Source organism: Chiloscyllium plagiosum, unplaced genomic scaffold (assembly GCF_037043375.1).
Source record: "Chiloscyllium plagiosum isolate Xiang-an unplaced genomic scaffold, Cpla_swu_hap1 HiC_scaffold_6, whole genome shotgun sequence".
Taxonomy (NCBI): Eukaryota; Metazoa; Chordata; class Chondrichthyes; order Orectolobiformes; family Hemiscylliidae; genus Chiloscyllium; species Chiloscyllium plagiosum.
The window spans coordinates 127,715,666-127,729,444 of NW_028270144.1; the positions used below are offsets into that span (position 1 = coordinate 127,715,666).

Consider the following 13,779-nt stretch of genomic DNA (forward strand, 5'->3'; position numbering starts at 1 on the left):
GATATCTCCCTGAGAGAGAGGGAGGGGACTGAGAGACACCAGTCAGTGTATAGATATATCCCCGTGAGAGAGTGGACTGAGAGACATCAGTTATACAGCTGTACAGCACAGAAACAGACCCTTCAGTCCAACCCATCCATGCCAACCAGATATCCTAACCTAATCTAGTCCCATTTGCCAGCACTTGGCCTATGTCCCTCTAAACCCTTCCTCTTCATATACCCATCCAGATGCCTTTTAAATGTTGTCTTTGTACCAGCCTCCGCCACTTCCTCTGGCAGCTCATTCCATACATGTACCACCCTCTGTGTGAAAATGTTGCCCTATAGATCCCTTTTATATCTTTCCTGTCTCACCCTAAACTATGCTCTCCAGAGAAAAGACCTTGTCTGTTTATCCTATCCATGCCCCTCATGATTTTGTAAACCTCTGTAAGGTCACCCCTCAGCCTCCCACACTCCAGGGAAAACAGCCCCAGCCTGTTTGTTCAGCCTCTTCCTCTATCTCAAATCCTCCAACCCTGGCAACATCCTTGTAAATCTTTTCTGAACTCTTTCAAGTTTCACAACATCCTTCCTATTAGCAGGGAGATTAGAATTGCATGCAGTACTGTAAAACTGAACTAACCAATGTCCTGTCCAGCTGCAACATGACCTCCCAACTCCTGTACTCAATACTCTGACCAATAAAGGAAACCATACCAAACGCCTTCTTCACTATCCTATCTAGCTGCGACTCCACTTTCAAGGAGCTATGAACCTGCACTCCAAGGTCTCTTTGTTCAGCAACACTCCCTAGGACCTTACCATTAAGTGTATAAGTCCTGCTAAGGTTTGCTTTCTCAAAATGTAGCACCTCGCATTTATCTGAATTAAACTCCATCTGCCACTTCTCAGCCCATTGGCCCATTTGGTCCAGATCCTGTTGTAATCTGAAGTAACCCTCTTTGATCTCCACTGCACCTCCAATTTTGGTGTCATCTGCAAACTTACTAAACATACTAGTCTACAAAAATGTCCCTCAGAGAGAGAGGGAGGGGGGACTGAGAGACACCTGTCAGTGTACAGATATCTCCTTGAGAGAGTTAAAATTCACACAACACCAATATTGTAAAACCAAGAGCGTTTTGAAAGTTACATTCTCAAGGGAACTTTAACAATCGGTGCCATGTCTGCCCAGATAATGCACTGAAGGTGTGAGACTTTCTGTGCCCCAATGTTCAGACTGATTCTAATCTAAAAAGGGGAATTTACAGAATCTTATATGGATTCATGCAGTTTTTGAGCAAAATCAAATGTAGAACATAGAACATAGAACATAGAACATAGAAGAATACAGCGCAGTACAGGCCCTTGGGCCCTCGATGTTGCGCCGATCCAAGCCCACCTAAACTACACTAACCCACTATCCTCCATATACCTATCCAATGCCCTCTTAAATGCCCATAAAGAGGGAGAGTCCACCACTGTTACTGGCAGGGCATTCCATGAACTAACGACTCGCTGAGTGAAGAACCTACCCCTAACATCAGTCCTATATCTACCCCCCCTTAATTTAAAGCTATGCCCCCTTGTAATACCCGACTCAATACGCGGGAAAAGGTTCATACTGTCGACCCTATCTAACCCCCTAATCATCTTGTACACCTCAATCAAGTCACCCCTAAACCTTCTTTTCTCTAGTGAAAACAGCCCCAAGTGCCTCAGTCTTTCCTCATACGATTTTCCTTCCATACCAGGCAACATCCTGGTAAACCTCCTCTGCACCCGTTCCAATGCCTCCACATCCTTCCTATAGTATGGCGACCAAAACTGCACACAATATTCCAGATGCGGCCGTACCAGAGTCTTATACAACTGCATCATGACCTCAGGACTCCGGAACTCAATTCCTCTACCAGGAGGAATTCTACAAGTACAAATTCACCCCACAAAAAAATTTTACAATATGAAAGAACTGAAACCAACCTGGTCATTCTGAAAGATAAGAGACTTAACATACAATCCAGGTCTTTTTCAATCTATCATTTGAGTTATATCACACTGTAAACTTTTACTATAAATTCTGTGTCTTATGATCTTATACTCCACACCCACCTGATGAAGGAGCAGCGCTCCAAAAGCTAGTGCTTCCAAATAAACCTGCTGCGCTATAACCTGGTGTTGTGTGATTTTTAACTTTGTCCACCCCAGTCCAACACCAGCATCTCCAAATCATTGCTGAGAGAGGGGGGACTGTGAGACAGCAGTCAGTCTACAAATACCTTCCAAAGAGAGAGAGAGGAGGGGGGGAGGGGGTTGGTGTTGAGAGACACCAGTCAGTGTACAGATATCTCCCTGAGAGAGAGGGGGGGACTGAGAGATACCAGTCAGTGTACAGATATCTCCCTGAGAGAGAGAGAGGGGGGACTGAGAGACACCAGTCAGTGTACAGATATCTCCCTGAGAGAGAGAGAGGGGGGACTGAGAGATACCAGTCAGTGTACAGATATCTCCCTGAGAGAGAGAGAGAGGGGACTGAGAGACACCAGTCAGTGTACAGATATCTCCCTGAGAGAGAGAGAGGGGGGACTGAGAGACACCAGTCAGTGTACAGATATCTCCCTGAGAGAGAGAGGGGGGGGGGGGGACTGAGAGATACCAGTCAGTGTACAGATATCTCCCTGAGAAAGAGAGAGAGAGAGGACTGAGAGACACCAGTCAGTGTACAGATATCTCCCTGAGAGAGAGGGGACTGAGAGACACCAGTCAGTATACAGATATCTCCCTGAGAGAGAGAAAGACAGAGAGACAGAAAGAGGGGGGGGGGGGGGGGGGGGAACTGAGAGATACCAGTCAGTGTACAGATATCTCTCTGAGAGAGAGAGGGGGGACTGAGAGACACCAGTCAGTGTACAGATATCTCCCTGAGAGAGAGAGGGGACTGAGAGACACCAGTCAGTATACAGATATCTCCCTGAGAGAGAGAGAGGGGACTGAGAGACACCTGTCAGTGTACAGATATCTCCCTGAGAGAGAGGGACTGAGAGACACCAGTCAGTGTATAGATATCTCCCTGAGAGAGAGAGAGGGGACTGAGAGACACCAGTCAGTGTACAGATATCTCCCAGACAGAGAGACACAGAGAGAGAGATAGAGAGAGAGAGAGGGGGGACTGAGAGATACCAGTCAATGTACAGATATCTCCCTGAGAGAGAGGGGACTGAGAGACCCAGTCAGTGTACAGATATCTCCCAGACAGAGAGGCACAGAGAGAGATAGAGAGAGAGAGAGAGAGGGGACTGAGAGACCCAGTCAGTGTACAGATATCTCCCGGAGAGAGAGGGGACTGAGAGACCCAGTCAGTGTACAGATATCTCCCAGACAGAGAGGCACAGAGAGAGATAGAGAGAGAGAGAGAGAGGGGACTGAGAGACACCAGTCAATGTACAGATATCTCCCTGAGAGAGAGAAAGACAGAGAGACAGAAAGAGAAGGGGAGGGGGGGAACTGAGAGATACCAGTCAGTGTACAGATACCTACCTTTTCCACATTTTGATTAATCAGTTAACACAGTTTCCCTTTAAGAATCTACTGCGGTCTAGTTTTAAAACGGTTGGTCACAAGAGCAGTGACGGAGGAGCAGCTGAAACCACAGCTGCCTGACAGCCTGGGTTTCCCCATCTCACCCAAGAGTTGTTGAGAAATATGTTCAATCCTTGCAGTATCTGCTCCCATCCCCCTCCTCTTTCGGTTCAATGTTTCTTTATCATGCCCCTCGCTGTGTGACATCAGTGTCTCTGTAATTATGGAGCATTTGTGTCCATGTGAATACCCGGATTCACAACATCAAAACTGGCTAATCGGCCCGTCTCCTCTGTGCTGGTCTCTACGCTGCACCAGACTCTCTACCCACAACCTCTCCATCTCAGCCAATCAGCATGTCTTCCTGTTTTGTTCTCCATCACATATTTACCCAACTTCCCCTTTCCCAATGGGTCTCTGTTCATCACCTCCTCCCACTCTCATTCTTGTGTGGGGAAAGAAATCCCTTCAGCATTTCCAATTGTGTTACTCATGACTTTTTAATGTCGATAGCCTTTTGACTCTGGCCCTCCACAGAAACCTCAACACAGCTCCAGTCCATCTCACCCTTCCAAAAATACTGGGAGGTCATGTTACGGCTGTACAGGACATTGGTGAGGCGCTTTTGGAATACTGCGTACAGTTCCGGTCTCCCTCCAAAAGGAAAGATGATTATAGAATTCTTACAGTGTGGAAACAGGCCATTCGGGCCAATAAGTGCACACCAACCCTCCAAACTGTAACCCACCGAGACTCATTCCCCTACATTTCCCCCTGACTAATGCCTCTAACCCACACATCCCTGGACACGATGGGCAATTTAGCATCATCAATTCACCTAACCTGCATATCTTTGGACTGTGAAACTTGAAAGGGTGCAGAAAAGATTTACAAGGATGTTGCCAGGGTTGGAGGGTTTGAGCTACAGGGGAAGGCTGCATAGGCTGCGGCTGTTTTCCCTGGCTGAGGGGTGACCTTATAGAGGTTTACAAAATTATGAGGGGCATAGATAGGATAAATAGGCAAGGTCTTTTCCCTAGGGTCGGGGAGTCCAGAACTAGAGGGCATAGGTTTAGGGTGAGAGGGGAAAGATATAAAAGAGACCTAAGGGGCAACTTTTCCACACAGAGGGTGGTACGTGTATGGAATGAGCTGCCAGAGGAAGTGGTGGAGGCTGGTACAATTGCAACATTTAAGAGGCATCTGGATGGGTATATGAATGGGAAGGGTTTGGAGGGATATAGGCCGGGTGCTGGCAGGTGGGACTAGTTTCTTCATGGAGTGCCGTCACTAGCGGTGTTCCGCAAGGATCTGTTTTGGGACCTGTTTTGCTGTTTGTCATTTTTATAAATGACCTGGAAGAGGGGTTAGAAGGTTGGGTGAGCAAGTTTGCGGATGATACGAAAGTCGGAGGAGTTGTTGACAGTGAGGAAGGATGTGGCAGGTTACAGCAGGATATAGAGAAGCTGCAGAGCTGGGCAGAAAGGTGGCAAATGGAATTCAATGTAGCTAAGTGTGAGGTGATTCACTTTGGGAAGAATAACAAAAAGATGGGGTACTGGGCTAATGGTCGGATACTTGGTAGTGTGGAAGAGCAGAGGGATCTTGGTGTCCATGTACACAGATCTCTGAAAGTTGCCACCCAGGTAAATAGTGCGGTGAGGAAGGCATATGGCGTATTGGCTTTTATTGGTAGAGGAATTGAGTTCCGGAGTCCTGAGGTCATGATGCAGTTGTATAAGACTCTGGTGCGGCCGCATCTGGAATATTGTGTGCAGTTTTGGTCGCCATACTATAGGAAGGATGTGGAGGCACTGGAACGGGTGCAGAGGAGGTTTACCAGGATGTTGCCTGGTATGGAAGGAAGATCGTATGAGGAAAGACTGAGACACTTGGGGCTGTTTTCATTAGAGAAAAGAAGGTTTAGGGGTGACTTGATTGAGGTGTACAAGATGATTAGGGGGTTAGATAGGGTTGACAGTGTGAACCTTTTCCCGCGTATGGAGTCGGGTATTACAAGGGGGCATAGCTTTAAATTAAGGGGGGGTAGATATAGGACTGAAGTTAGGGGTAGGTTCTTCACTCAGCGAGTCGTAAGTTCATGGAATGCCCTGCCAGTAGCAGTGGTGGACTCTCCCTCTTTATGGGCATTTAAGCGGGCATTGGATAGGTATATGGAGGATAGTGGGTTAGTATAGGTTAGGTGGGCTTGGATCAGCGCAACATCGAGGGCCAAAGGGCCTGTACTGCGCTGTATTCTTCTATGTTCTATTAATTTAGGTTATCTGGTTGAGTTAGACCAGAAGGATTGTTTCCGTGCTGTACATCTCCATGACTCTATGAGTCTGTAAATACCGAGTAAGCTATGGAGCAGGTGTAGGCAAATGGGATTGGTGTATTTGGTGTTTGTTGGTTGGCAGAGACATGCTGGGCCGAAGGGCCTGTTTCTGTGCTGCATGATTCTGTGATGAAGAATTTCAGGGTAGTTAACAGCCAGATGTTGGCCTAACCACATAAGGACAGTGCAAAAGGTAAAGTCACCATGGTCTTACCAGACCAGTAGGCTGCTCTCTCTCTCTCTCTCTCTCTCTCTCATTCCAGAGATGGAGATGACTGGTGGGTTTAACCTGAGGGTCACCATGCCTCTGGCAAGGGCAAGAGGTTGAGAAGGAGAGTCTTTCATGGTAGCTTCAGCCAGTGCGGGGATTGGACCCACACTGTTAGCATCACACTGCTTCACAAACCAGCCATCCAACACCCAGAGGAGGATGTGTATCTTTCTCGTATCCTGAACAAAATCAGGTTCCCCCTCAGATTTCATTGACTTCAAACTTCACCATCTACTGCAGTGGGGTCCAACCCATGTCTCCAGACCAATAGCCTGGGGTTAGGGACCTACTGACATGACAACTCCGACTGCAAAGTATGGGAGCTGAATTAGGCCATTCAGCCCATCGAATGTGCTCTGCCATTTGATCATGGCTGGCCTGTTTCTCAACCCCATTCTCCTGCCTTCTCCCTGTAACCTTTGGTCCCTTTTCCAATCCAAAACTTATCTATCTTTGTCTTAAATACACTCAGTGACTTGGCCTCCACAGCCCCCTGTGATAATGAGTCCCACAGATTCCCCACCCTCTGGCTGAAGAAACCCCTCCTCATCTCAGTTCTAAAGGGTCGCCCTTTCACCCTGAGGCTGGGCCCTCGGGTCCTAGTCTCTCCTCCTGGTGGAAACATCTTCTCCACATCCTCTCTATCCAGGCCTCTCAGGATTCTGGAAGTTTCCATGAGATTCCCCCTCATCCTTCTAAACTCCATCAAGGCAGCACAGTGGCTCAGTGGTTAGCACTGCTGCCTCACAGCGCCAGGGACCCGGGTTCAATTCCAGCCTCAGGCAACTGTCATAGAACATAGAACATTACAGTGCAATACAGGCCCTTTGGCCCTTGATGTTGCGCCGACCTGTCATTCCAATCTGAAGCCCATCTAACCTACACTATTCCATGTACATCCATATGTTTGTCCAATGACAACTTAAATGTCCCTGTGGAGATTGCACATTCTCCCTGTGTGTCTGTGCGGGTTTCCTCTGGTTTCCTCTCACATTCCAAAAGATGTGCAGGTCAGGGTGAATTGGTCATGCTAAATTGTAGTGTTAGCTGCATTAGTCAGGGGTAAATGTAGGGGAATGGGCCTGGGTGGGTTACTCTTTGGAGGGTTGGTGTGGACTTGTTGGGCTGAAGGGCCTATTTCCACACTGTAGGGAACCTAATCATTACAGACCCATTCCTCATATGACAATCCCTTCATCCCTGGGATCATTCTTGTAAACCTCCTCTGCCCCCCCCCTCCAAGACCAGCACGTTCTTCCTTAGATACGGGGCCCAAAACTGCTCACAAGATTCTGAATGTGGTCTGACCAGAGCCTTATACAGCCTCAGCAGTACAGCTCTGCTCTTGTATTCCAGCCCTCTTGAAATGAATGCTTACATTGCATCTGCCCTCCGAACTGCATGTTAACCTCTATGATTGTATCGGGGTCAGTCAGGTGAACTTCACCAAATCGGAGTCCCCTAACAGGTACAAACAGGAGTGTTTGGCCACTCGGCTGTTTCTTTTCTTCCTGGTGGTGGAAATTGAATAAAGATTCGTACAGCTTGTGTCTCTCACTGTGTCTCACACTTGCACACACACAACATGGGTGCTAAAATAAAAAGAAAAAAGAAAAAAAAATAAACAGAAGTGTTGGGGTTCTGCTCACTCCGAGAGCTGGCTCTGAGGGAGCCAGGTCAGTGTCGCGGTCTCTCCACATGTAAATGAGGAGGGACCTGGTGACAGGATACTGGCCTCTGTGGAGTTATTTCATTAACCTAAAGAGAATCCTGAACTAGGACTCTCCAGTCCCTTTGAGCTTCAGATTTCCGAAGCCATCGAGAACGCAGTCCATGTCTCTATCTTCCGGCCAAAGTGCATCGCCTCACACTTCCCATACTGTACACCACTTCCTTGCCCATTCTCCCAGCCTGTCCACGTCCTTCTGCAGCCTCCCTCTTTCCTCATCACTAACACCCCCACCCCTGTCCCCACCACCCCTGTCCCCCCCACCTTTTCATTAGCCAGAAGTTTGGCAGCACACCCTCAGTTCCCTCATCCAGCTCGTTCGTGTCGCACTGCTGCCATTTTGTCATTTTCCTTTTTAATAACAAGAGCCTGTACATCCACTTCAGGCCCAATTTACAGGTAAATTACTTGTTGTTGGTAAGCGAGAGAAAAAAGCGTTGAATTGAGTGTAAGATCAAAGAGGAGACATGATACTGCCAGGGAGATGATGGTACCAGGAGCTTTCAGGAGGGAAACGCCAAACTGGACCAGATCGCTGGCAGCAACTCAAGCGAAGGTCAGGGACACATTCTAATGTAAAGAGTTCTTAAAGAACAAAGAAAGGATTGGTCCACTAAAGGATAAGGAAGGAAGGCTGTGTGCCGAACCTGAGTGAATGGGTGAGATTCTGAATGATTACTTTGCATCAGTGTTCACTGAGGAGAGGGACATGATGAATGTTGAGGTTAGAGATAGAGATCCAAGCCTAAGCCGATCCAAGTGTACTGTCTAAACCAGTCACCCAATTCCTAAGCATCTGTATCCTCCTGCTCCCCACCGACTCATGCATCTGTCCAGATGCATCTTAAATGAATCTATCGTGCCTGCCTCTATCACCTCTGCAGGCAACACGTTCCAAACGCCCACCACCCTCTGTGTGAAGTACTTGCCGCATATATCCCCCTTAAACTTTCCACCTCTCACCTTGAAAGCATGACCTCTCGTTATTGAATCCTTCACCCTGGGAAAAAGCTTGTCTCTATCCACCCTGTCTATACCCTTCATGGTTTTGTAAACCTCAATCAGGTCCCCCCTTAATCTCCTTTTTTCTAATGAAAATAAACCCAACCTACTCAACCTCTCTTCATAGTTAGCACCTTCCATACCAAGCAACATCCTCATGGAACTTCTCTGCACCCTCTCCAAAGCGTCCACATCCTTTTGGTAATGTGGCGCCCAGAACTGTACACAGTATTCTAAGTGGCTGAACCATTGTCTTGTACAATTTTAACATGACCTGCCAGCTCTTATACTCAATACCCTGTCCAATGAAGGCGAGCATACCAAATGCCTTCTTGACCACTCTATCCACCTGTGCAGCAAACTTCAGAGTAAAATGGACCTGCACTCCCAAATCTCTCTGCCCATCAACTTTTCCCAAGGCTCTTCCATTCATTGTATAACTCGCTCTAGAATTAGTCTTGCCTAAATGCATCATCTCACATTTGTCTGGATTGAAAACCATCTACCACTTTTCCGCCTAACTCTCCAGTCTATCTATATCCTCCTGTATTCTCTGACAGTCCCTTATGTTTTCTGCTACTCCACCAATCTTCGTGCCATCTGCAAACTTGATGATCATACCAACAGTGCCCTCTTCCAGATCATTTATGTATATTACAAACAACAGTGGCCCCAACACTGACCCCTGTGGAACACCACTGGTCACCTTTCTCCATTTCGAGAAACTCCCTTCAACTACTACTCTTTGTCTCCTGTTGCTCAACCAGTTCTTTAACCACTTCGCTAGAACACCCTGCACACCATGTGACTTCACTTTCCCCATTAGTCTACAGTGGGGAACCTTATCAAATGCCTTACTAAAGTCCATGTATATTTTCATCAACAGCTCTTCCTTCATCTAACACCTTGGTCACTTCCTCGAAGAACTCTATCAAGTTGGTAAGGCAAGATCTCCCCCGCACAAAACCATGTCGCCCATCACCGATGAGCTCATTCCTTTCCAAATATAAATAGATCTATCTCTTGGTATCCTCTCCAGCAACTTCCCCACCACCGCCGTCAGGCTCACTGCTCTGTAGTTACCCCGAATATCCCTACTACCCTTCTTGTATAGGGGGGCAACATGAGCAACCTTCCAGTTCTCTGGCACCTCACCTGTATTTAAGGATGCCACAAAGATATCTGTCGGGACCTTAGCTATTTTCTCTCTCGCCTCCCTCAACAACTTGGGATAGATCCCATCCAGTCCTGGGGATTTGTCCACATTAATAACCTCTAGCATACTCAACACATCTTCCCTGCTTATGCCAACATGATCCAGACGAATCAAACTTCTATCTCAATATTCATCATGTTCCTCTCCTCAGTGAACACTGATGCAAAGTAATGATTCAGAATCTGACCCATTCTCTCAGGTTCAGCACACAGCCTTCCTTCATTATCTTTGTGGATCAATCCTTTCTCTAGTTACCTGCTTGCTGCTTATATAAGAACAAAATGTTTTGGGATTTTCCTTAATTCCCTTCAAATAGCTGTGTCCAATCCCTATTTCCCAGCTCCTGCCTGATTTTGATATAATTGGCCATGGCCCAGTTTACACTCTTCCCTGAGGACCACTCTCCTCTTTATCTACCAGTATTATTAAGAAAAACATCACGTTGATTAAGTGTCTGAGTCAGGAGAAAATATCATCTGACCAGCAGTTTCAGAGGGTCCCCAATCTCACCAAGGACCCCAGGACAGCACTGTCCTAACCCACTCCCACCTCAAATCATTGAATCATACAGTCCAGAGGAGGCCCTTCGGCCCATCAAGTCTGCACTGACAAAGGCTCCTGTAAAGCTACACCAGTCCCACTTGCCTGTGCTTGGCCCATAGCCTTGGATGTTGGGACATTTCAGGGGCTCATCCAAGACCTTTTTAAAGATTGTGAAATTTCCCACCTCAATACCGCACCCCCTCCCCCCCCCCCCCAACCACCACCCAGGCAGCACACTCCAGACCTGCATCACCCTCTGGGTGAAAAAATACATTTCCTGAAATACCTCTAAACTTCCACTCTTTGCCTTAAAATGTGTTCACTTGTTACTGATCCTTCGACTAGAGGGAACAGCTGCTCTCTATCGCCACTCTTGTACCCCTCGATCAGATCCCCCTCAGTATTCCCGAGCGTATCCAGCCTCACCCCATCACTGAAATGCTCCATCCCAGACAGTACCCTGGGGAATCCCCTCTGCAGCCCCTCCAGTACAATCCCATCCTTCCTATAATGCAGGGACCAGAACCACACACAGTTCTCCAGCTGGGGCCTCACCAAAGACCTGTCCAGCTCCAACACCACCTTCCTGCTCTTCGAATCTAGGCCTCAACTGATAAAGGCAAGTGACCCTTTTTCCTTCTTAACTTGCCGATCGACCCGTCCTATCACCTTCAGGGATCTGTGGACAACTCCCCAAGATCCCTCTGAGCTTCATTGTGCCCTGCCATTCTCTGAGTACTCCCTCATCTTGCTAATTCTTCCAAAATGCCTCACCTCACAATTATCAAGATTAAATCCTGTCCGCCACTGATCAGTCCGTCCGACCAACCCTCCTGTCACCTAACACCTTCCTCCAAACAGCCAGCCACCCAGATAATCTTTGTATCAGCCACAAACTTAATTATCACACTCCTACATTCTCATCCAAATCATTAATGAATATCACAAACACTAAAGGGCCCAGCACTGATCCCTGTGGTACACCACTGCACACCAGGCTCCGGTCACACAAACAGCCTTCTCCCCCCACTCTCTGTCTCCTGTTACTAAGACAATTTTAGACCCAACTTTCCCCGTTACCCCAGATCCCATGTTTTTTTACCTTCTTTATCAGTTCCCCATGTGGGACCCTGTTAAAGGCCTTGTTGAAATCCATATCAACTCCACCAACCACCATCACCTACCCTCTCCATCACCTCTTGGAAAAGCTCAGTCAGGTGTGTTGGGCCTGACCTCCCTCTGACACAGGAGAAAGTGAGGACTGCAGATACTGCAGATCAGAGTTGAGAGTGTGGTGCTGGAAATGCACAGCAGGTCGGGCAGCATCCGAGGAGCAGGAGAGTCGACGTATTGGGCTGGAGCCCTTCACTGACTCTCCTTGATCAAACCTTGCTACTCCAAGTGAAGAGGACTTCTCTCCCTGCCACCTTTCCCCAATAGTTTCCCGACAACTGACATGTGATTCTGTGATTCCCTGCTTTCTGTTTACCATCCTTTTTGTAAAGTGGAACGGTATTAAAAATAGAAAGACAAGGGGCAGCAGATACTTGGGGACACCACCCCCTGCAGGTTCCCCTCCAAGTCACTCCCCATCCTGATTTGGAAATATATTGCCGTTCCTTGTTGCTGGGTCACAATCCTGGAATCCCCTCCCTCAGGGCATTGCGGGTCTATCTACATCACATGGACTGCAGCGGTTCAAGAAGGCAGCTCACCCCCACCTCCTCAAGGGGGTAGCTAGGGACGGGCAATAAATACTCATTCAGTCGCTTCCTTCAGAGGGGCAGCTGAGGGGTAGATTGAGAGGCCGTGTCTCTGATGTATAAAATCAGAAGGAAACGGTGCAGAGCAGTTATTGAGAAGCAGCAGCTAATGACCAGAAAAACACAACCAAACAGCAGGAGAGCTCTCCCACAGAGAAACACAGTCATTGGGAAACGTTCATTTCATTGGCGTCATGTTCAAGCTGAAGGTATTCAGGGGAGTGGGAGCAGACCTTGTTAGAGGTTTCTGTGTGGATGGGGTGTCCCCCTTGTGGCCTTTCACAGAATTACATGGAAACTCAGACACCGCCACAGGCCATTGACAGAGAGAACAGGAACAGGAGGAGGCCATTCGGCCCTTCGAGCCTGCTCCACCATTCCATATGATTATCCAACTCAGTCCCCTGTTCCTGCTTCCTCCCCATACCCTTTGATCCCGTTATCCTTAAGAACTCTATCTAACTCCACCTTAAAAACATTCAATGTTTTGGCCTTAACCCCTTCCCGTGGCAGGGAATTCCCCAGGGTCCCCACTCTCTGGGTGAAGGCATTACTCCTCATCTCAGTCCGATATGGCCCGTCCTGTAATCTCAGACTGTTCTAAGACTGGTTCAGGACTCCCTGGTCATCTGGACAAGGGGCAGCAGATACTTGGGGACACCACCCCCTGCAGGTTCCCCTCCAAGTCACTCCTCATCCTGATTTGGAAATATATCGCCGTTCCTTGTCGCTGGGTCACAATCCTGGAATCCCCTCCCTAAGGGCATTGTGGGTCTACCCACAGCACATGGACTGCAGCGGTTCAAGAAGGCAGCTCACCCCCACCTTCTCAAGGGGGCAACTAGGAATTCCCAGGTCTGGTCCTGTTATAAAATCAGAGGATCAGATTCTCTCATTCTTTAAAACTCCAGTGAACAAGATCCAACCCGAACCCGAGGGGCAGTGCTGAGGGAGTGCAGCACTGTCACAGGGTCAGTGCTGAGGGAGTGCAGCACTGTCAGAGGGTCAGTGCTGAGGGAGTGCAGCACTGTCACAGGGTCAGTGCTGAGGGAGTGCCGCACTGTCAGAGGGTCAGTGCTGAGGAAGTGCCGCACTGTCGGAGAGTCAGTGCTGAGGGAGTGCCGCACTGTCACAGGGTCAGTGCTGAGGGAGTGCACCACTGTCACAGGGTCAGTGCTGAGGGAGTGCACCACTGTCACAGGGTCAGTGCTGAGGGAGTGCCGCACTGTCACAGGGTCAGTGCTGAGGGAGTGCACCACTGTCACAGGGTCAGTGCTGAGGGAGTGCCACACTGTCACAGGGTCAGTGCTGAGGGAGCTCCGCACTGTCGGAGGGTCAGTGCTGAGGAAGTGCC

General features: G+C 48.4%; 1 protein-coding gene across 2 annotated transcripts in view; it reads right to left on the reverse strand.

Annotated features, from left to right (window-relative positions):
- The window catches only part of pde2a (phosphodiesterase 2A), a 541,714-nt gene that overhangs the window by 487,133 nt on the left and 40,802 nt on the right, over positions 1–13,779 (reverse strand). The window contains exon 1 of one of the 2 annotated variants that reach the window (XM_087988444.1): positions 3,522–3,726. The exons of the other annotated variant lie outside the window; for it this stretch is intronic. Within the exon in view, the coding sequence (XP_087844570.1) occupies positions 3,522–3,532 (11 nt within the window). The 5' untranslated portion in view covers positions 3,533–3,726. Of the gene's footprint in view, positions 1–3,521; positions 3,727–13,779 lie in introns of those variants that run through there. 2 annotated transcript variants of the gene reach the window in all.